Source organism: Gopherus flavomarginatus, chromosome 18 (genome assembly GCF_025201925.1).
Source record: "Gopherus flavomarginatus isolate rGopFla2 chromosome 18, rGopFla2.mat.asm, whole genome shotgun sequence".
Taxonomy (NCBI): Eukaryota; Metazoa; Chordata; order Testudines; family Testudinidae; genus Gopherus; species Gopherus flavomarginatus.
This window is the reverse complement of record NC_066634.1, coordinates 4,457,101-4,478,129: the sequence shown is the minus strand read 5'-3', so window position 1 is coordinate 4,478,129 and position 21,029 is coordinate 4,457,101. Positions and strand designations below refer to the sequence as shown.

Below are 21,029 nucleotides of genomic sequence, written 5' to 3'. Positions count from 1 at the left end.
GGCGGGCGGAATGTTTGTCACCCGCTCATCCCGCCCCCTCACCCGTCCCGCCCGGCTTTCGACTCTTTCCATTGGTGAGACTAGGTGTCTGTCAACCCTTCGTCCGGCCCCTTCGCTCCTCATTGGGCTCCTGAGAAGCAAGTACCACCCACCGCGCCCTACATCACCTCCTATTGGACTACTGGGTGCCAATCCTGTCCTTCCTGACTTCTGGGATCCATTGGCCCTTCGCCAGCATCGCCGGCTACTATTGGTTCGCCCTGCTATCAATCTAATCTCACTCCCGCCCACTCACCGACAGATGACCACTTCGCTGCCTCTACCAGCGTCCATTAGCCGAGGTCACTGTCGATCATCCTGTTCCCACCCCTTACTTCCAGTGTCCTCTCTGATTGGTCGAAGTCCGTCCCATTCTATTGGACAGTCAATCTGGCTATCACTACTGTGTGGCACACCCAGCCGCAAGCCCACCCAAACTCCTTCCTGATTGGCCCATAACCTCTGATTATTGGCTCAGAAATCTGCCAATCATCTATTGTTACCCGGGTAGCCCACGTGGGATTCTAGCGGCAGGGGATCTCAACAAAACTTTATTGACAGCCCGCTGAAGTGCACACCAGCCGTGGTTTCCTATAGGCCCTACAATAAACACTTGGTAAACATATTGGCCACTCCCCATGGTGTAAATAAAGATAGACACAGGCAGATGGAAAATGAGGCCCGTGGGTCCGCAGCAAACCAACTATTGCCAGCCTCTCTCAGGCACATACCGGCCTTGAATTTTTGTAGGCCCTATAGTAAACACTGCATGAATATTTCTCAAGCTTTAAATTAGAAAAAGGAAACAGGCTCAAAACAAGACCAGCGGGTCGGCATTGCGCAAGCCCCTCTCAGGCCTTGAGTTTTGATAGGCTCTATGGCAAACAAACATTCACCAGCGATTAAATCCAAGCGAGGGGATTTCACAGGTGGGAAGGGGAACCAAACTGGGGGCAGGGGAGGAAGGCTCCTCGAAGTCACACGCTGAGACGGGTACGGAACAGTTAAGGGGGGGAGTAGCTGTTAAGCTGGGTGAGGGGGTCCCTAGATAACTAGCCCCCAAGCTCCACCCCAGAGGCGGTCGCATCTCAGTGTCCCTGTATAAACCCATTCCTGGCTCCTGGACGCCCGCAGGCCCAGGAGGGGCTGTTACCCCTCTGGACATGGCCAGGCCGAGGTCTTCAGATGTGGGCAGGAACAAGCAGTCGGAAGATTCGCACTCCCCGGCCCTGGCGCCCTGGGGAGCCGACTGGGCTCGAGCCTGCTGTCGAGTGACCCCCAGACCTCCCTGAACCACTGGTGAGGCCCAGATGAGGCTGATGGGGGCTCTGCTAGGGGGCAGGCTGACAGTGGGGCAGGATATGGGGTCTTTCCTCACTAGGGGGCACTGCCTCTGATTTGACTCTAGGCCTGAGTGGGGGGGAGTCAAATCCCTGGGGGGATTCTGGCCAAGAAATCCTAGCTCCCAGCCCCCCATCTCCTCTAGACCCCACTCTCCTCCCAGAGCTGGGGAGAGAACCCAGCAGTCCTGGCTCCCAGCCCCACCCCTGCTCTAACCACTAGACCCCACTCCCCTCTCAGAGCCAGTGAGAGAACCCAGGAGTCGTGAGTCTGTGTTTTTTAGAGCATTCAACAATCTCCTGCCCAGCCCCTGGGCCAATGTGATGGTGGAGGGGGGCTGTGGGTACAGAGCACGGTGTTGTATCGGGGTGAGCCCCCCCGCCCTGTGGATAGTCCCTCCCAAGTACAACCCTCCACACCTGCACTTTGGCCCCAGCCAGCGCCCAGGGCTGCTCTCTGTCCCGGGGTGGGGCCATGCCAGGTGACAGGGCCCCTGTGCCCCCAGCCAGAGATGTGGGGGCCAGGACAGAGAAGCCCGGCAGCTCAGGAGATGTCTCTGTGACAGAAGCTCGGTGAAGGGGTAGGTATCCATCCACCCTATCTCATGTGAGGGAAACTGAGGCAATTGAGCCGGGGAGCTGTGATCAGCAGCGGTAGAAGCAGAAAAGGAACCCAGGCTCCCAGCCCCTGCTGCTCTAACCCCTAGACCCCACTCCCCTCCCAGAGCTGGGACAGAGCCCGGGCGTCCTAGCTCCCAGCCCCTCTGCTCCCCTAACCACTAGATCCCACTGCCTGCACAGAGCTGCAGACAGAACCCAGAACCCCCAGCCCTGATCCTGGCGGGGGCGAGATATTTCTTGCTCTTGATTACACCCCAGCCAAGCCAGGTGTCTCTGAGACACCCCACCCCCAGAACTCCCTCCTCCCCCGGGCAGCAGCATGGGGCTGCCATGACTCTCCTGCATGGGGGGAGAGGGACATTAGAGGCGTCCTGTGCCTTTAAATAGTGGGAGGGGGCTGGGGTGGGGGATGTTTTAAAGGCCCCACACACACATACTACAGTCTCTCTTTGGTGGGGGGGAGGGAACCCAGCCTTCTGGAGAGGGAAGGAGTGGGGGGGCTCTCCCCCTTTACCAGCATCTCACCCCCTTTCCCCATTTAGGTCTCTGCCATGTGGGGTTGGGCCCTGCTCCCCATCCTGCTGGCCATCTGGGGCACCGTGGGCTTCTGGGTGGTGTAAGTAACATGTATGGGGGGCAGGTGAGCCTCCCCCCTCATTCTGCCTGAGGCTTCCTGCCTGCCTTGGGTGGGGAATGGGGAATGGGGCCTGTCCCCTTTAGGGGGTGGGTCTGAGGGACGGCGTTGAGGAGGGGATTTGATGGGGTGACTCTGAGGCCCTGAGCTCCTGCTCCCCTTCCCTTCGGGGCCAGCTCTGTCACATGCCCCCCTTTCCCCCACAGATACGCCATGTCTGTGGCCAACGGGTCTGTGAACGTCACAGTCGGGTTCCCGTATATCAGGTAGGTGGGTCAGATGCTGATCTCAGTCCCCGGGGTCAATCTGGAGTCACTCCTGTTTGCAGTGGGGGTAGGGCTGGGTTCTTAGCTCAGCCTCCAGGGGTCAATCTGGAGTCACTCCTGTTTGCAGTGGGGATAGGGCTGGGTTCTGAGCTTAGCCTCCAGGGGTCAATCTGGAGTCACTCCTGTTTGCAGTGGGGATAGGGCTGGGTTCTGAGCTTAGCCTCCAGGGGTCAATCTGGAGTCACTCCTGTTTGCAGTGGGGGCAGGGCTGGGTTCTGCGAGAGGTGGGGCTGGGTTCTGCGAGAGGTGGGGCAGGGCCAGAGCCCGGCTGTATCTGTTGGGGTCTCTCCCCTCTTTCCCCAGCACCTGCGGCTCCGACCCTCCCCAGAGCTGCATCTTCAGTCAAGTGCTGAACGTGGGGGCGTTCCTGGGTGAGTGATGCTGGGACCAGCCACCTCTCGGGGGCGCTGGCTCCCACCCAGCCCCAGGGCAGGGACTGGCTGGCTCAGGGGGGCAGGGAATGGGGCATGGGGCCTGTCCCCTCTAGGGGGCGCCGGCTCCCACCTCGCCCCAGGGTGGGGACTGGCTGGCTCGGGGGGGCAGGGGATGGGGCAGGGGCCTGTCCCCTCTATGGGGCACCAGCTCCCAGCCGGTCCCAGGGCAGGGACTGGCTGGCTCGGGGGGGGGCAGGGGATGGGGAAGGGGCCTGTCCCCTCTAGGGGGCGCTGGGCCCTCTGACCTGGGCTGTCTCCCCTCCCAGTTGTCTGGATCAGCTGCCTGAGGTTCCAGCAAGTTCGGGACTGGGGGGGTCCCTGTGCCCTGAACGCCGCTGGCCTCTGCCTGGGGCTGCTCTGCGCCCTGGGAGCCTCCCTCGTGGGCAACTTCCAGGTACAGTGCTGGGGGGCGTTGGGGGCAGGAGGGAGGGAGGCCCAGCAGGGGGCGTGTGGGGGAATCTGGGGGGGGCAGTGGGGGGGAGGGGCGCTGTGCATGGTGGGGGGAGAGTGGAGGAGCGCTGTGGGGGGGCAGCCCGGAGGTGTGCTGTGTGGGGGGGCAGTGTGGGGGGCACCTTGAGGGGAAGTGGGGGTGCTGTGCTGTGCAGGGGGGCGGTGTGGGGGGACCCTGGGGGGTGCTGTGCGTGGGGGAGGTAGTGGGGGGGGCAGTGTGCGTGCTGTGAGGGGGCCGCTCTCCCACCTCCCCCTTCCTGCCCTGGCAGCAAAGTAACCAGCTGGAGACTCACTTGTTTGGGGCGTTTCTGGCCTTCATCGTGGGCGTCATTTACTTCTGGGTCCAGGCGGTGCTGACCCATCGGGTGAAGCCGCAGCGCGGCGGGCGCTGGATCGGGCCAACCCGGTTCTGTCTCAGCGCCGGCAGCACGGCCCTGCTCGTGGCCAGTATCCTTGGTGTGAGGGGCGGGGGCGAGCAGGGGCTGCGGGTCGGGAGTGAGGGACACGGGCAGGGCTGGAGGGCACCCAGGGCCAGGCTAGTGGGTGGCTGCGGGTCGGGAGTGAGGGGCACCGGCAGGGCCGGGCTAGCGGGGGCTGCGGGTCGGGAGTGAGGAGCACCGGCAGGGCCGGGCTAGCGGGGGCTGCGGGTCGGGAGTGAGGGGCACCAGCGGGGCCGGGCGAGCGGGTGGCTGCGGGTCGGGAGTGAAGGGCACCAGCAGGGATGGGGGGCACCCAGGGCTGGGCTAATGGGGGCTGTGGGTCGGGAGTGAGGGGCACCGGCAGTGCTGTGTGGGCGGGGCTGGGTGAGCGGGGGCTGTGGGTCGGGAGTGAGGGGCACTGGCAGGGCTGGGGAGAGCCCAGGGCCAGGCTAGCTGGGGCTGCGGGTTGGGAGTGAGGAGCACCGGCAGGGCCGGGCTAGCGGGGGCTGTGGGTCGGGAGTGAGGGTCACCGGCAGGGCTGGGCTAGCGGGGGCTGTGGGTCGGGAGTGAGGGTCACCGGCAGGGCCGGGCTAGCAGGGGGCTGCAGGTCAGGAGTGAGGGTCACCGGCAGGGCCGGGCTAGCGGGGGCTGCGGGTCGGGAGTGAGGGGCACCGGCGGGGCCGGGCTAGCGGGGGCTGCGGGTCGGGAGTGAGGGGCACCGGCAGGGCCGGGCTAGCGGGGGGCTGCGGGTCGGGAGTGAGGGGCACCGGCAGGGCCGGGCTAGCGGGGGCTGCGGGCTGGGAGTGAGGGTCACCGGCAGGGCCGGGCTAGCGAGGGCTGCGGGCTGGGAGTGAGGGTCACCGACAGAGCTGGGCTAGCGGGGGCTGCGGGTTGGGGGTGAGGGGCACCGGCAGGGCCAGGCTAGCTGGGGCTGCAGGTTGGGAGTGAGGAGCACCGGCAGGGCCGGGCTAGCAGGGGGCTGCAGGTCAGGAGTGAGGGGCACCGGCAGGGCCGGGCTAGCGGGGACTGTGGGTCGGGAGTGAGGGGCACCGGCGGTGCCGGGCTAGCGGGGGCTGCGGGTCGGGAGTGAGGGGCACCGGCGGTGCCGGGCTAGTGGGGGCTGCGGGCTGGGAGTGAGGGGCACCGGCGGTGCCGGGCTAGCGGGGGCTGCGGGTCAGGAGTGAGGGTCACCGGCAGGGCTGGGCTAGCGGGGGCTGCGGGTCAGGAGTGAGGGTCACCGGCATGGCTGGGCTAGCGGGGGCTGCGGGTCGGGAGTGAGGGGCACCGGCAGGGCCGGGCTAGCAGGGGGCTGCGGGTCGGGAGTGAGGGTCACCGGCAGGGCTGGGCTAGCGGGGGCTGCGGGTTGGGAGTGAGGGGCACCGGCAGGGCCGGGCTAGCGGGGGCTGCGGGCTGGGAGTGAGGGGCACCGGCAGGGCCGGGCTAGCGGGGGCTGCGGGTCGGGAGTGAGGGGCACCGGCGGGGCTGGGCTAGCGGGGGCTGCGGGTCGGGAGTGAGGGGCATCGCCCGCTGTTGCCCCTTAACTTGGGCTCTGTGTTTACTCTGCACGGGCTGGGGCTGCGGTCGGAAGCCGCCGCCTGCGAATGGACCTTGGCCCTGACCCTCTTCCTCCTCTTCGGCCTCTTCGCCGTGGATTTCCGGCACATCGAGTCCTGCTCCCTGCGGCTGCAGCGCCGGGCACCCGCCCTCGCCCTGGAGCTGGGCGCCGCCTCCACGCAGACCCTGGCGCCCTAGGCCCAGCCCTGCCTGGACAGGTGCCCCCATGGCTCGGGGGCAGGGACCCTTGTGCCCCTCTGGGGCTGGATGGCCACCCCCAGCTCTTCCCTCCGCCCCCTGCTGGGGGCACTGCCAGGGTGAAGCTCGCAGCGCTGGGGGCTGGCTGGCTGCTGGGATGGAGACTGGTGGAGCCTCAGTTCTGGTGGGTGGGGGGGAATGTTCAGAGACCCCCCCTATTCTCCCCGGGGACAGAAGTGCTCTGACCCCCCCACACAGAGAGGAGGGGTTGTAATAAATGTGGGGTTTCTCATAGCTGGTGCCTGTGTCACATTTGGAGGGGGAGAGGCTGGGGGGGCAGGGGAAGGAGCAGAGATTGCCCCCCCCATTCCTCACACTGCCTGGCAGGGCAGGGCATTGCTCAGAACGGGGGTCGGGGGAGCTTGCCCGAGCCAGGACTCCTGGGTTCTTTCCCTGATGTTGGGGGGGAGTGGTGTCTAGTGGGTAGAGCAGGGGGGGTTGGGAACCAGGACGCCTGGGTTCTATAATCAGCAGGGGAGGAGAGGGAAAGGCCCAGGGCTGGGGGTTACAATCCTTTCATCTCTCCATGGGGCGGGGGGGGATACGTACCAGCAGCTCCCTCTGCCTTGGGTGCACCCCAGAGCCCCACCCCCTGTCATTGTCTGGGTCATCTACCCAGAGTGCCCTGGGGCCGGCACCCCCCAGAGGGGACAGGCCTTGGGCCCCATTCCCCGCCCCCCCCAACTCCCCAGATTCCTCCCACGGGGGTTTGCACCTGGCTGGGGGGAGCCTGCGTTTGGTAGCACGGATGGGGGGAGCTGGACCGGGAAGGGGAGTCCAAGTGGTGCGGGGGGTTGGAGGAGAACAAACCCCTGTAGCCCCCGGGGGACGGGGGCAGGTGGGGGAGGTTAGGAGGGATGGGGAGAGGGGAGGGAAATCCGGGGGGACAGCAAATGAAGAGTTGGAGGAGGGGGCAGAGCCGGGGGGAGGGGACGTAGAGGGAGGGGCTGGGACGGGGCTGTCTGAGCCCAGGCATGGAGGGGGGAACAAACGGTGTGAGGCCCCCCCATGGGGGGGTGGTTCTTGGTCAGTTTTTTCTGTTTGTATTTTTGTTTTTTTAGACCATCAGTGAGCCCCAAGAGAGTGAAATGGGGGGGGGGGGACAGAGCGAGAGAGAGAGACACGGGTGTCGGGGGGGCAGGTGGGGGGGGCAGTGCTCACAGGCACCAGCTCGCTAGCATGCAGCCCAGCTCCCACCAGGATCGCCCGGGGGGGACGACTGGGGGGGGGCTGCAGGATTTCTTTAGAGCTGTGAGACCCAGCGACCCGAGGGGTGCCCCTCACTCCCGACCCGCAGCCCCCTGGTTCCCCAGCCCTCAGCACCCCCAGCCCTGCCGGTGCCCCTCACTCCCGACCTGCAGCCCCTGCTAGCCCAGCCCTGGGCTTTCCCAGCCCACCAGTGCCCCTCACTCCTGACCTGCAGCCCCCTGCTAGCCCAGCCCTGGGCTTCCCCAGCCCTGCCGGTGCCCCTCACTCCCGACCTGCAGCCCCCGCTTGCCCAGCCCTGCCGGTGCCCCTCACTCCCGACCCGCAGCCCCGGCTCGCCCAGCCCTGGGCTGTTGGCTCATTGGAGAAGCAGGTCCCAGACGCTGATGGAAGCCAGGGCAGGTTCTCCTTCACTTCCTGTCCTGAACGGCCCCCGCGCCCCACCCCAGAGAGGCTGCGTCTTATGGTCGATCCCAGGCTGAAAAGGAATCCTTGGGGGGCAGGGAGCAGGGTGGGACATGGGGTCCGGTTTGCTCCATGCTGGGAATTGGTGCCTGGGGGCCAGGGGAACTGGCAGAGGGAGGCGTGGGGGGCCACCTTCCCCTTTGAGCTACACCTATATGGCTCGGTGGCTTTGCTCCGGCCGTGCCCCCATGTAAACGCTCTTAACCAGCTTCAGAACAGTTCAGTGTAAATCTGGTTCCATTTTCCATCACCTTTCGTAGCCGGGGCGCAGAACCCATGTTGGCACCTGCGCGGGTCAAGGCGAGAGCAGACACCCCCCCCCCCAAGCTGCGGGGGGGCAGATGCTGCCCCACCTGCCTTTCCGGGCCTGTTACCCCCTCCCCCCGGCCTTGCCCCAGGCTGGAGCAGGATTGATGCTGCTGCAGGCTAAACTCGTTTGAGTCGGAGCCAGTTTGAACCTGAGTTTTAACCAGCGACTTCCCTTGTAGGATGGGCGGGGGGCTGGAGACGCGGCATGCCCTTAACGAGAGCTGGCTGAGGTCGGGTTCCGGAAAAGTGAGGTGGGCCGACTACTCCGGTGCAAACCGGCTTTCAGCCCCCCAGAAGGGGGTGTGGGGGCAGAGGGGCAAAGGGGTTGACGTTCACACTGGGTAAGAAATCGTTGTCGGTGGCTCATGGCTCCTGTGAAACGTGTTTACACTTGGAGTGGGTTTCACAAAATGGATTTTGACCCAGTCTGCATCGGTTTGGCACGGACCCACTCAAGGTGCATCAGTTTGGCACGGACTCTCGTTCCCGGCCTAGGTGGAGCTGCTTTGGGGACCGGTGACGTGATGCGTTACCCTCCTACGACCCCAGGCTTCCAATTTGGCCCTGGGATCTTCTCCAGCTCAGCCCAGGGCCTCTGGCTGCTCGGGGGTGCGGGGGCGGTCCCCTCTGTATAAATCATTCACTGGAGCCCGGGCCGGGCGTGTGCTCAGCCGGGAGCTGGATGACCCGAGTTCCAGTCCCAGGTAGGAATCCAGCAGCCAACGGATCTGCACCTGACCCGAATCACTAGGCTATTCGCTCGCTCCCCCAAACCGACACCCCCCTGGCCAGCTAGTGACTCAACTCCCACTGGATGTGGGGCAGATCTGTGCTTTCCCCGCCCAGAAATCATTGCTGCTGCTACGAAGCTGGGTGAAGCACGTCTACACTTGGGAGCGGGGAGGTTTCACTCTGGTTTAACAAAACTGATTTCGACCGGGTTTACACGCGCCCATTTGCCATGTCCTAGCCCAGGAGAGAGACCATTAAGCTCGGGAGCCTTTGGTTTTCAGGCACCCGCAAAGGAGGCGCATCGAGCCCGGCCACAAGGCGAAGCAAGAAAAGACGCAGCCAAAGCCCACTGTTATTCCTCTGCCTTCTGAGCGTTTACCGGGGCCAGGGGGGTTTAATGGCTTATAACGTGCGGACGGTTTGGTTCCCAACAGCCGCCGTCATTCAGAAACCGGCGGCTTCCCCCCCCCCCTCGCCCGTCACTTTGCGCAACCGTGAAAACGGAAAGAAACAGCGGCCCCGGGCGGCCGAGCAGAAAGCGGCGTCGCCCATCCCCCCGAGGCGCGAGGAGGACGAAGCAGGCCGGGGCCTCGGCCGGCTGCAGCGAAGTCGGTTCCTTTCCTCGGCTCCACCGCAGGGGCCAGGAAAGCGCCGGTTCCCTCTCTGCCTGGCTCCGGAGCTGGGGGCGAGCAGAGACGTGGCCCCAGGTTTCGGGGGACCAGGAGAGTTTCGCCTCGCGGGAGAAGAAAGCCCCCCCCCCCCCCGCCTTTCCAGGACCAGCATGAGCACACGAACTGGCTTCGATCCAGCAACGGGGCGTCCACACACGCCCGGGGACCCGAGCCTCCTGCTTCGCTTCCCCGCAGCAAGGGGCAAACCTCGTCGGGGGGGGGCCATGAAAGCAGTTTGGGACGAAGCCAGCCAAGGTCTGGGGCGGATCGAACTGGGGCGTGGGGGGTCGTGGGGCAGAGGAACGAGGAGGGGCAAGCAGAGGAGAGGGTAACGAACCCACCTATCCACTCCCTCCCCATTCAATAAATTAAATTAAAATCTTGTCCCCCACCACCCTGGCCAGCCAGCCAGCCGCCCCCACCCACCCCGCTCCCCTCCCCCGGCTCAGTTTTTTTTCCTCTGTGGATTTTTTGTGGGGTTTCTTGTCATTTGCAGTTTCCTTTTCGTTCTTCTGTGTCGGGGGGTGGGGGGGGCTTGTTTGTTCTCAATATTTACAGGTTCACAGTATGGCCTGCTCGGACGGCGGCACCTGGTCAGCCGTTGGGGGGGCAATTCCCCTGTGGCCCCCCCCCAAAGCCCCGTCAGGGGTGAGGTCCCATCCGTGTCTTTCTACCTCTGCTTCCCGCCCCGGCGCCGGCCGCAGGGGGCCGCGGGGGCTGGGGCCAGAGCGAGGGGCCGGGCTCCCTGGGGGTCATGGCTGCTGCGGGGGCTGGGGGGCCTGCGTCCCGTTGGACGACACGAGTTTCTTTTCCTTGCACGAGCCGCGGCGAGGCTGCTCCGCGACGTCGGGGTCGGAGCGCCGGGAATTCGGGGCCACGCGGGTGGGGGTGCCCGGCGGACGGGGCTGCTGCCCGTTCTTCTCGTCTGGTGGGGGGACGGGGAGACGTGGATTAGGAGAGGGTTGCCCCTCACTCCTGACCCGCAGCCCCCGGTAGCCTGGCCCTGGGCTCCCCCCAACCTTGCCGGTGCCCCTCACTCCCGACCCGCAGCCCCCGCTAGCCCGGCCCTGGGCTCCCCCCAGCCCTGCCGGTGCCCCTCACTCCCGACCCGCAGCCCCCGCTAGCCCAGCCCTGCCCCCCCCAGCCCTGCTGGTGCCCCTCACTCCCGACTCGCAGCCCCTGCTAGCCCAGCCCTGCCCCCCGAGCCCTGCCACTGCCCCTCACTCCTGACCCGCAGCCCCCTGCTAGCCCAGCCCTGGGCTCCCCCCAGCCCTGCCGGTGCCCCTCACTCCCGACGTGCAGCCCCCCGACGGGGCCCCAGAGCGGAGAGGCCGTGGGGCCGCACTCACCGGCCAGGGCCTGCACCGAGGGCTGGTCGTGGGAGCTGAGCAGCTGAGCCTGGATCGTCTCCACAACCCGCTTGAACCGGCGGCTGGGCCCTGGGGGGAGGTGAGAGGTTAAGGGGGGGGGTCCCTGTGTTCTGGGGGAGATGGGGGAGTGGAGGGTCCCAGGGCAATGGCTGAGGGTGATGGGGGGCCTGGGGGAATGGGGTGGGGAGCCAGGGGAAGGGTCCTGGGGCAGGGGATGGGTCCCAGGGAGCAGAGGCCCCAGGGGCAGGGAATGGGGGCCCCAGGGGAAGGGAACAGGGTCCCTGGCCAGCACAGGGCCCAGGGCAGGGAGCGGGGTCCCGGGGCAGCCCCAGGGGCAGGGAACGGGGCCCCAGGGGAAGGGAAGAGGGTCCCAGGGGTGCGGAGGGCCCAGGGGAAGGGAACAGGGCCCCAAGGGAAGGGAACGGGGTCCCGGGGGAGCAGAGGCCCCAGGGGCAGGGAACGGGGTCCCGGGGGAAGGGAACGGGGTCCCTAGGGGAACGGGGCCCCGGGGCCAGGGAACGGGGTCCTGGGGGAACAGAGGCCCCAGGAGCAGGGAACGGGGCCCCAGGGGAGGGGAAGAGGGTCCCAGGGGTGCAGAGGCCCCAGGGGCAGGGAACGGGGTCCCGGGGGAAGGGAACGGGGTCCCGAGGGGAGCAGAGGCCCCGGGAGCAGGGAACGGGGCCCCGGGGCCGGGGAATGGGGTCCCGGGGGAGCAGAGGCCCCAGGGGCAGGGAACGGGGTCCCGGGGGAAGGGAACAGGTTCCCGAGGGGAGCAGAGGCCCTGGGAGCAGGGAACGGGGCCCCGGGGCCGGGGAATGGGGTCCCGGGGGAACAGAGGCCCCGGGAGCAGGGAACGGGGTCCAGGGGCCCCACCTGAGATGAGGGTGAAGCTGACGGAGAACACCCCACTGTCCTTGGGGGCGGCCCCCCCGTCCGAGGCGCTGATGTCCACCTGGAACCGGACGGGTTTCTGGAAGACAGCCGGGCCCCCCGACGCCCGGTACTCGGCCCGGAAGCTCGTCTGGGACAGGACGCTGTGACTCAGGCTGGGGATCTGGGGGGCGGACGCGGCGGGTCAGGATCCCCACGGCTGTTCCCCGGCCCCCCGTGGCCCAGCCCCCTCCCCTCAGAGCCCCCAGCCCTGCTGCCCCAGCGCCTGGCCATTGTGCCCCCAAACCTGGCCCTGCTGCCCCGCCTGGCCCAGCCCCCGGTCCCACGCTCGCCATCCCAGCCCTCCTGTCCCCCGGCCCCTCGCTCTCCATCCCAGCCCCCAGCCCCTCACTCCTCATCCCGGCCCCCAGCGCTCCTGCCCCACGGCCCCTCACTCCCCAGCCCAGCCCCCAGCGCTCCTGCCCCACGGCCCCTCACTCCTCATCCCAGCCCCCAGCCCTCCTGCCCCCCGGCCCCTCGCTCTCCATCCCAGCCCCCAGCCCCTCACTCCTCACCGGCCCCCAGCGCTCCTGCCCCACGGCCCCTCACTCCTCATCCTGGCCCCCAGCGCTCCTGCCCCACGGCCCCTCACTCCCCAGCCCAGCCCCCAGCGCTCCTGCCTCCGGCTGACGCCCCCAGCCTCCGTCTCTCCTGCCCCCCAGCCCAGCCCCCCTGTCCTGCCTGCCCCACCCCCCCGGCCCCGCACCGAAAGGAAGGCGTGGACGATGTCGGCCTTGACCGAGCTGAGCGGCTTGTCCCGGATCACCACGAAGATCAGCTCCTCCTTCTCCAGCGAGATGAAATTCCCGAACCAGGATTTCTTCGCCAGCCTGGGGGGAGATGGGGGTCAGGAGAGCCGGGGGGGGGCAGAGCCGGTGGAGCAGGGCTGGGCAGGGGGAGCCGGGGCAAGGGGAGTTGGGGGGGGCGGGGCGAGGGGGCAGACGGGCAGGTGATCTGGGGGCAGAGCCGGGGGGGGGAGCCGGGGCAAGGGGAGTTGGGGGGGGCGGGGCGAGGGGGCAGACGGGCAGGTGATCTGGGGGCAGAGCCGGGGGGGGAGCCGGGGCAAGGGGCAGGGCCGGTGGAACAAGGCTGGGTGGGGGGAGATGGGGCCAGGAGAGCTGGGGGGGCAGACGGGGCAGGCGAGCTGGCGGCAGGGCCAGTGGAGCAGGGCTGGGGGGGCAGACAGGGGCAGCCGAGCTGGGGGGGCAGACGGGGGCAGGCGAGCTGGGGGCAGGGCCAGTGGAGCAGGGCTGGGGGGGCAGACAGGGGCAGCCGAGCTGGGGGGGCAGACGGGGCAGGCGAGCTGGCGGCAGGGCCAGTGGAGCAGGGCTGGGGGGGCAGACAGGGGCAGCCGAGCTGGGGGGGCAGACGGGGCAGGCGAGCTGGCGGCAGGGCCAGTGGAGCAGGGCTGGGGGGGCAGACAGGGGCAGCCGAGCTGGGGGGGCAGACGGGGGCAGGCGAGCTGGGGGCAGGGCCAGTGGAGCAGGGCTGGGGGGGCAGACAGGGGCAGCCGAGCTGGGGGCAGGGCTGGAGGGGGGAGCCGGGGCAGGGCGGGTGGAGCAGGGCTGATTGGGGGGAGATGGGGCCAGGAGAGCTGGGGAGGCAGGGCTGGGGGGCAGACGGGGGCAGGCGAGCTGGGGTTCAGGGCTGGGGGAGTGTTTGGGGGGGTAGGAGATTCGAGGGCCAGGCCAGGGGGGTGAGTCCAAGGGAGGATCCATAGGCCCTGGGGGGGTTGGAGGGTGCCAGGGGGCAGACACAGGGGGAACGGCAGGTGTTGGGGGGCGGAGGGGGCAGAGGAGGGCATGGGGGGGCAGCAGGTTTGGGGGCAAGCAGGGCCAGCAGGTGGGGGTGGGGGATGGGGCGGCAGTAGGGGGCGGGGGCATGGGGGCGCTGTGGGGGGGCCGGTCCCTCCCATACTCACTCTGGGGAGGACTCCGGCGTCAGGCTGGACATCTCCTCCGGGGTGGGGACTGTGGGGGGAAGGGGGGTTAGAGCTGCAGAAACAGCCACAAGCCCCCCACCCCTGAGCCCCCCACCCCAATTCTCCCCTCCCCCGGTAGGGGGCCACACCCCACTGATTCCCGCCCCCAATTTCCCTTCCTGCCACCTGGGTTTCTGCCCCTCAGATCCCCCCAACCTGCTTTGCTCCTTGGCTCCCCCCCAATGTCCCCCAGCCCCCTGCTGCCCCCGGTCCCCCCACAACCCCCTAATCCCTGCAGCCCCCCGCTGCCCCTGGTCCCCCCACAACCCCCTAATCCCTGCAGCCACCCACTGCAATGGGTCCCCCATGTGTCCCCCTGATCTCCCCAGCCCCCCGCTGCCCCCGGTCCCCCCACAACCCCCTAATCCCTGCAGCCACCCACTGCAACGGGTCCCCCATGTGTCCCCCTGATCTCCCCAGCCCCCCGCTGCCCCCGGTCCCCCTGTGGCCCCCCGATCCCCACAGCCCCTCCCGCCCCTGGTCCCCCCACAACCCCTGGATCCCCCCAGCCCCCGTGGCCCCCCAGCCCCCCTGTGGCCTCCGATCCCTGCGCCCCCCGCGGCCCCCCAGCCCCTCACCTTGCAGTTTCCGGCGGTGGAAGCGGGGCGACCCCAGGAAGCTGTTCTTGAGGGAGCTGAGGCGCGTTTTCCAGGCCAGGCCGGCGGCCCCGGGGCTGGAGGGGGGGGTCCCCCCGGGGGTGCCCGAGGGGCTGTCCTTGGGCGTGTGGACGGGGGTGCCCAGCGGGGTGGGGAGGGGGCTGCCCCGGGGAGAGGGGTGGGGGGTGACCTGCGGCACAGAGGCGGGGGGGGGCTTAGTCGGGGGGAAGCGGAAGCGGGAGGGGGGGCCGGGGGGCGGGGAGGCGGCGGGGGGCAGCGGGAAGGGGGCTGAGTGCCGGCTCTGGTGCAGCCCCCGCCCCCCGGCCAGGCTGCCCTTGGCCGGCAGCGTCTGGGTCTTGGGGGGCAGGGGGGGCTCCGGGGTCGGGGGTGGGGAGGAAAAGACAGGGCTCTGGGGGGGGAAGGAGGGACAGAGAGACGCCCCCCCGGGGGGGAGGGGGCGGAGGGGGGGAGAGCCGTGAGATGGGGTGAGCATGAGGCACGGCGATGACCCCCCAGCCCCCCAATCTATGCCCCCCATTACCCATCTCTCCCCTCCCCAGCCCCAATCTACATTGCCCCCACCTCTCCCCTCACCCAGCCCCCCCAACTACCCCTCCTCAGCCCCCATCTACACCCCCCATTAGCACCCGCCACCTCTCCATTCTCCCAGCCCCCCAACTACCCCTCCCCAGGCCCCGATCTACACCCCCCATTGCCCCCCACCTCTCTCCTCACCCAGCCTCCCCAACTACCCCTCCTCAGCCCTCATCTACCCCCCATTACCACCCGCCACCTCTCCACTCCCCCAGCCCCCAACTACCCCTCCGCAGCCCCGATCTACACCCCCCATTGCCCCCCACCTCTCCCCTCACCCAGCCTCCCCAACTACCCCTCCTCAGCCCCCATCTACCCCCCATTACCACCCGCCACCTCTCCACTCCCCCAGCCCCCAACTACCCCTCCGCAGCCCCGATCTACACCCCCCATTGCCCCCCACCTCTCCCCTCACCCAGCCTCCCCAACTACCCCTCCTCAGCCCCCATCTATCCCCCATTACCACCCGCCATCTCTCCACTCCCCCAGCCCCCAACTACCCCTCCGCAGCCCCGATCTACACCCCCCATTGCCCCCCACCTCTCCCCTCACCCAGCCTCCCCAACTACCCCTCCTCAGCCCCCATCTACCCCCCATTACCACCCGCCACCTCTCCACTCCCCCAGCCCCCAACTACCCCTCCCCAGCCCCCAATCTACAACCCCCCATTGCCTTCTCCAGCCCCCATTTACCCCCCGGGCCCTGATCTACGTCACCCTCACCAACCCTCCCCTCGCCTCGCCCCCCAACTCCCCCCAGCCACTGCCCCACAACCAGCCCCCCCAGTCCCCAAACTTCCCACTGCTCACCTCACAACCCCATCTACCCCCCCAATCTCCCAGCCCCATAACCCCCCTCCCCCAGCCCCGATCCATCCTCCTGCTTCCAGCCAGACCTCAAACCCCTGATCTATCTCCTCCCTCCACCACCCCCCGCCAGCTCCCCTGCACCCCAGGGGCGTCTCTGTCCCCCCTCCCCCCCCCAGATTTTGCCTTTCTGCACCAAGGCCAAATGAGGTGGAATGAGGCTGCAGGGTCTGTGACACCCCCCCCCCGCCAAGAGTCCCCCTGGACCGTGCCCCCCTTCCTGCCCCCTCAGCCCCCCTCCCCACAGTGACCCCCACCCTGTCCCTGCCCCATTGATCCACCCCCAGCCCTGCCCACATAACCGCCCCACCCCCCATGGGGAAGCTCCACCCCCCTCCGCATGGGGGCCCGTCAGACACTCACCCTGGGGCTGCTCAGTGGGCTGGAGGACAGGCCAGTGGAGGCACCGCTGACGGAGCGAGACCTGGGTGAGGGGCACAGGGGGGGTCAGGGAGAGAGACAGGCCCAGCTCCAAGGTTGCCCCCCACAGGGGCAGGATGGGGCCTAGGCCATGCAGGGCGGGGGCTGGCAGCAGGGACACAGACAGGGAATCCCCCTCAGCAGTACAGGGGTTCTGACACACAGCACGGTGCTTGCAGAGCAATTGGGGGGGTGCTCTGAGGGGGTGCGGCTGGGGGGCAGGGGAGAGAGGGCAGCACCCCCTAGTGCCAGGCTGTGGAATGGGCCCCTTGAGCTCTCGCCCCTCACCCCCTTTGGTGCCACCCACCCGCCTCACCTCTGGCTGTGCTGGGCCATCTCGATGGCCCGTCGGGCCGGGACTGGGGAGCCCCCGTCGGTGACGCTCAGGACCTCCATGGATTTCCGCTCGGGCCGGCGCTTCCCGTGGCGGTTCAGCATCGGCGAGTCGACCCGCTTCCGGGGGGGATCTGCCAGGGAACGGGGGGGGAACGGGGGGGGGGGTGAGTGTGGGACGTGCCCCTCTGGGCTGGGTATCCAGGGGTGGGGATGCAGCTGGCTCTGGGGGAAGCAGCACTGGGGTCTAGAGGGGTCTGGGGGGGAGCGGCACAGGGGCCAGGGGACTCTGGGGGGAGCGGCCCTGAGAATGAGGCTGGCTCTGGGGGGGAGCGGCACGGGGGCCAATGGGGCTCTGGGTGGGGAGTGGTGCTGGGGCCGAGGGGATTGGGGGGAGTGACACGAGGGGGCTCAGGGGAGGGAGCGCTGCTAGGGCCGAGGGGGTTCTGGGGGGAGCGACCCGAGGGGGCTCTGAGGGGGGAGCAGTGCTGGGTCTGAGGGGGCTTGGGGGGGAGCAGTGCTGGGGCCGAGGGGGCTCTAGGGGGAGTGACCCGAGGGGGCTCTGTGGGGGGAGCAGTGCTGGGGCCGAGGGGGCTCTGAGGGGTGCGACCTGAGGGGGCTCTGTGGGGGGAGTGGTGCTGGGTTTGAGGGGGCTCTGAGGGGGGAGCAGTGCTGGGGCCGAGGGGGCTCTGGGGGGAGCGACCCGAGGGAGGTCTGGGGGGGGAGCGGTGCTGGGTCTGAGGGGGTTTGGGGGGGGGAGCAGTGCTGGGGCCGAGGGGGTTCTGGGGGGAGCGACCCGAGGGGGCTCTGAGGGGGGAGCAGTGCTGGGGCCGAGGGGGCTCTGGAGGGAGCGACCCGAGGGGGCTCTGAGGGGGGAGCAGTGCTGGGGCCGAGGGGGCTCTGGGGGGAGCGACCCGAGGGGGCTCTGAGGGGGGAGTGGTGCTGGGTCTGAGGGGGCTGGGGGGGAGCAGTGCTGGGGCCGAGGGGGCTCTGGGGGGAGCAGTGCTGGGGCCGAGGGGGCTCTGGGGGGAGCGACCCGGGGGGGTCTGGGGGGGGAGTGGTGCTGGGTCTGAGGGGGCTTGGGGGGGAGCAGTGCTGGGGCCGAGGGGGTTCTGGGGGGAGCAGTGCTGGGGCCGAGGGGGCTCGGGGGGGAGCAGTGCTGGGGCCGAGGGGGCTCGGGGGGGAGCGACCTGAGGGGGCTGTGAGGGGGGAGCGGCACAGGGGCCGAGGGGGCTCTGGGGGGAGTGACCCGAGGGGGCTCTGAGGGGGGAGTGGTGCTGGGTCAGAGGGGGCTGGGGGGGAGCAGTGCTGGGGCCGAGGGGGCTCTGGGGGGAGCGACCCGGGGGGGGGAGTGGTGCTGGGTCTGAGGGGGCTGGGGGGGAGCAGTGCTGGGGCCGAGGGGGCTCGGGGGGGAGCGACCCGAGGGGGCTCTGGGGGGGAGCGGCACAGGGGCCGAGGAAGCTCGGGGGGGAGCGACCCGAGGGGGCTCTGGGGGGAGCGGCACAGGGACCGAGGGGGCTCGGGGGGGAGCGACCCGAGGGGGCTTTGGGGGGAGCGGCACAGGGGCCGAGGGGGCTCGGGGGGGAGCGAACCGAGGGGGCTCTGAGGGGGGAGTGGTGCTGGGTCTGAGGGGGCTTGGGGGGGAGCAGTGCTGGGGCCGAGGGGGCTCTGGGGGGGAGCGACCCGAGGGGGCTCGGGGGGGAGCGACCCGAGGAGGCTCGGGGGGGAGCGACCCGAGGGGGCTCTGGGGGGGGAGCGGCACAGGGGCCGAGGAGGCTCGGGGGGGAGCGACCCGAGGGGGCTCTGGGGGGGAGTGGCACAGGGGCCGAGGAGGCTCAGGGGGGAGCGACCCGAGGGGGCTCTGAGGGGGGAGTGGTGCTGGGTCTGAGGGGGCTGGGGGGGAGCAGTGCTGGGGCCGAGGGGGCTCTGGGGGGAGCAGTGCTGGGACCGAGGGGGCTCGGGGGGGAGCGACCCGAGGGGGCTCTGAGGGGGGAGTGGTGCTGGGGCCGAGGGGGCTCTGGGGGGAGCAGTGCTGGGGCCGAGGAGGCTCGGGGGGGAGCGACCCGAGGGGGCTCTGGGGGGGAGCGGCACAGGGGCCGAGGGGGCTCGGGGGGGAGCAGTGCTGGGGCCGAGGAGGCTCGGGGGGGAGCGACCCAAGGGGGCTCTGGGGGGGAGCAGTGCTGGGGCCGAGGGGGCTCGGGGGGGAGCGACCCGAGGGGGCTCTGAGGGGGGAGTGGTGCTGGGTCTGAGGGGGCTGGGGGGGAGCAGTGCTGGGGCCGAGGGGGCTCGGGGGGGAGCGACCCGAGGGAGGTCTGGGAGGGGAGCGGTGCTGGGTTTGGGGGGAGCGACCCGAGGGGGCTCTGGGGGGGAGTGCTGCTGGGTCTGAGGGGGTTTGGGGGGGAGCAGTGCTGGGGCCGAGGGGGCTCTGGGGGGAGCAGTGCTGGGGCCGAGGGGGCTCGGGGGGGAGCGACCCGAGGGGGCTCTGGGGGGGAGCGGCACGGGGCCGAGGAGGCTCTGGGGGGAGCAGTGCTGGGGCCGAGGGGGCTCGGGGGGGAGCGACCCGAGGGGGCTCTGGGGGGAGCGGCACAGGGGCCGAGGAGGCTCTGGGGGGAGCAGTGCTGGGGCCGAGGGGGCTCTGGGGGGAGCGGCACAGGGGCCGAGGAGGCTCGGGGGGGAGCGACCCGAGGGGGCTCTGGGGGGGAGCGGCACAGGGGCCGAGGGGGCTCGGGGGGGAGCAGTGCTGGGGCCGAGGGGGCTCTGGGGGGGAGCGGCACAGGGGCCGAGGGGGCTCGGGGGGGAGCGACCCGGGGGGGCTCTGGGGGGAGCGGCACAGGGGCCGAGGGGGCTCGGGGGGGAGCGACCCGGGGGGGCTCTGGGGGGAGCGGCACAGGGGCCGAGGGGGGCTCGGGGGGGAGCGACCCGGGGGGGCTCTGGGGGGAGCGGCACAGGGGCCGAGGGGGCTCGGGGGGGGAGCGACCCGAGGGGGCTCTGGGGGGAGCAGCACAGGGGCCGAGGGGGCTCGGGGGGGAGCGGCACAGGGGCCGAGGGGGCTCGGGGGGGAGCGACCCGAGGGGGCTCTGGGGGGGAGCGGCACAGGGGCCGAGGGGGCTCGGGGGGGAGCGACCCGGGGGGGCTCTGGGGGGGAGCGGCACAGGGGCCGAGGAGGCTCGGGGGGGAGCGACCCGAGGGGGCTCTGGGGGGGAGCGACCCGAGGGGGCTCTGGGGGGAGCGGCACAGGGGCCGAGGGGGCTCGGGGGGGAGCGACCCGAGGGGGCTCTGGGGGGGAGCGACCCGAGGGGGCTCTGGGGGGAGCGGCACAGGGGCCGAGGGGGCTCGGGGGGGAGCGACCCGAGGGGGCTCTGGGGGGAGCGGCACAGGGGCCGAGGGGGCTCGGGGGGCAGCAGGCACCGGGGCGGGCTCTGGGTGGGGGTCTCACCGGCGTCGTTGCGGGGCGGCAGGTCCTCGTCCTCACAGCTGGGGTACCGCTCCTTGCGATCCAGCAGCAGGTAATAGATCATCTTCTCCTGGTTCTCCCTGGGGGGGCGGGAGGGGGGTTCAGTGCCGGGGGGGCTGGCAACCCCCCCACCCCCTTCCTGCCATTAACTCCCTCCCCCAACTCCCCCCGATCAGCCCCCTCGCCTGCTCCTGCTCCACTCCTTCCTCCGCCCCCTTCCCCCCCACCCGCCCCCCAACCCCAGCCTCTCAGGCCTCCTGCCCCCCCTCCCCGCATCTCCCCCACACCCATGTCCCCCCATGTCTGTCTGTCCCCTACCACTGCCATGCCCCTCCCCCACCAGTCTCACTCCTTCCCCCACCGCGTCCCCCCAATCTCACTCGCCAGTCCCCCCGCGCCAGCCCCGCACCAGTCTCTCTTGCCCCCTCCCCCTCCTGCCCACTCAGTACCCCTCGGCCTGCTGTCCCTCCCCCATACCCCTCGGCCTGCCCCCCCGTACCCCTTAGCCTGCCGCCCCCCCGTACCCCTCGGCCTGCCCCCCCGTACCCCTTAGCCTGCCGCCCCCCGTACCCCTCGGCCTGCCCCCCTCTACCCCTTAGCCTGCCGCCCCCTCATACCCCTCGGCCTGCCCCCTGTACCCCTTAGCCTGCCGCCCCCCGTACCCCTCAGCCTGACCCCCTGTACCCCTTAGCCTGCCGCCCCCCGTACCCCTCAGCCTGACCCCCTGTACCCCTTAGCCTGCCGCCCCCCGTACCCCTCGGCCTGCCCCCCTGTACCCCTTAGCCTGCCGCCCCCTCATACCCCTCGGCCTGCCCCCCTCTACCCCTTAGCCTGCCGCCCCCCGTACCCCTCGGCCTGCCCCCCTGTACCCCTTAGCCTGCCGCCCCCTCATACCCCTCGGCCTGCCCCCCTCTACCCCTTAGCCTGCCGCCCCCCGTACCCCTCGGCCTGCCCCCCTGTACCCCTTAGCCTGCCGCCCCCTCATACCCCTCGGCCTGCCCCCCTGTACCCCTTAGCCTGCCGCCCC

General features: G+C 70.0%; 2 protein-coding genes across 3 annotated transcripts in view; one reads left to right on the top strand and one right to left on the bottom strand.

The window, feature by feature from the left end:
* Positions 1-2,551: 2,551 nt before the first annotated feature.
* Positions 2,552-6,015, top strand: TMEM150B (transmembrane protein 150B). The gene is made up of 6 exons (XM_050927966.1): positions 2,552-2,616; positions 2,841-2,900; positions 3,264-3,331; positions 3,661-3,788; positions 4,114-4,291; positions 5,816-6,015. Exons 1-6 carry the CDS (start codon positions 2,552-2,554, stop codon positions 6,013-6,015), a joined length of 699 nt encoding a protein of 232 aa, XP_050783923.1.
* A 4,161-nt stretch (positions 6,016-10,176) lies between these two features.
* Positions 10,177-21,029, bottom strand: part of BRSK1 (BR serine/threonine kinase 1) — a 32,476-nt gene continuing 21,623 nt past the window's right edge. For both annotated transcript variants that reach the window (XM_050927938.1, XM_050927939.1), the window contains 9 exons: positions 19,985-20,082; positions 16,532-16,682; positions 16,159-16,219; positions 14,318-14,525; positions 13,680-13,728; positions 12,465-12,588; positions 11,702-11,882; positions 10,808-10,897; positions 10,177-10,383 (listed from right to left, as the gene is read on the bottom strand). In XM_050927938.1, the coding sequence (XP_050783895.1) occupies positions 10,211-10,383; positions 10,808-10,897; positions 11,702-11,882; positions 12,465-12,588; positions 13,680-13,728; positions 14,318-14,525; positions 16,159-16,219; positions 16,532-16,682; positions 19,985-20,082 (1,135 nt within the window). In that variant the 3' untranslated portion in view covers positions 10,177-10,210. The remainder of the gene's footprint in view (positions 10,384-10,807; positions 10,898-11,701; positions 11,883-12,464; positions 12,589-13,679; positions 13,729-14,317; positions 14,526-16,158; positions 16,220-16,531; positions 16,683-19,984; positions 20,083-21,029) is intronic.

Excerpts from the sequence above, each read along its gene's own strand:
- TMEM150B (XM_050927966.1), top strand. The coding sequence starts at position 2,552 with ATGTGGGGTTGGGCCCTGCTCCCCATCCTGCTGGCCATCTGGGGCACC. Across the intron at positions 2,901-3,263 it reads GTCGGGTTCCCGTATATCAG|CACCTGCGGCTCCGACCCTC; the intron begins GTAGGTGGGTCA and ends CTCTTTCCCCAG. Across the intron at positions 4,292-5,815 it reads CACGGCCCTGCTCGTGGCCA|TGTTTACTCTGCACGGGCTG; the intron begins GTATCCTTGGTG and ends ACTTGGGCTCTG.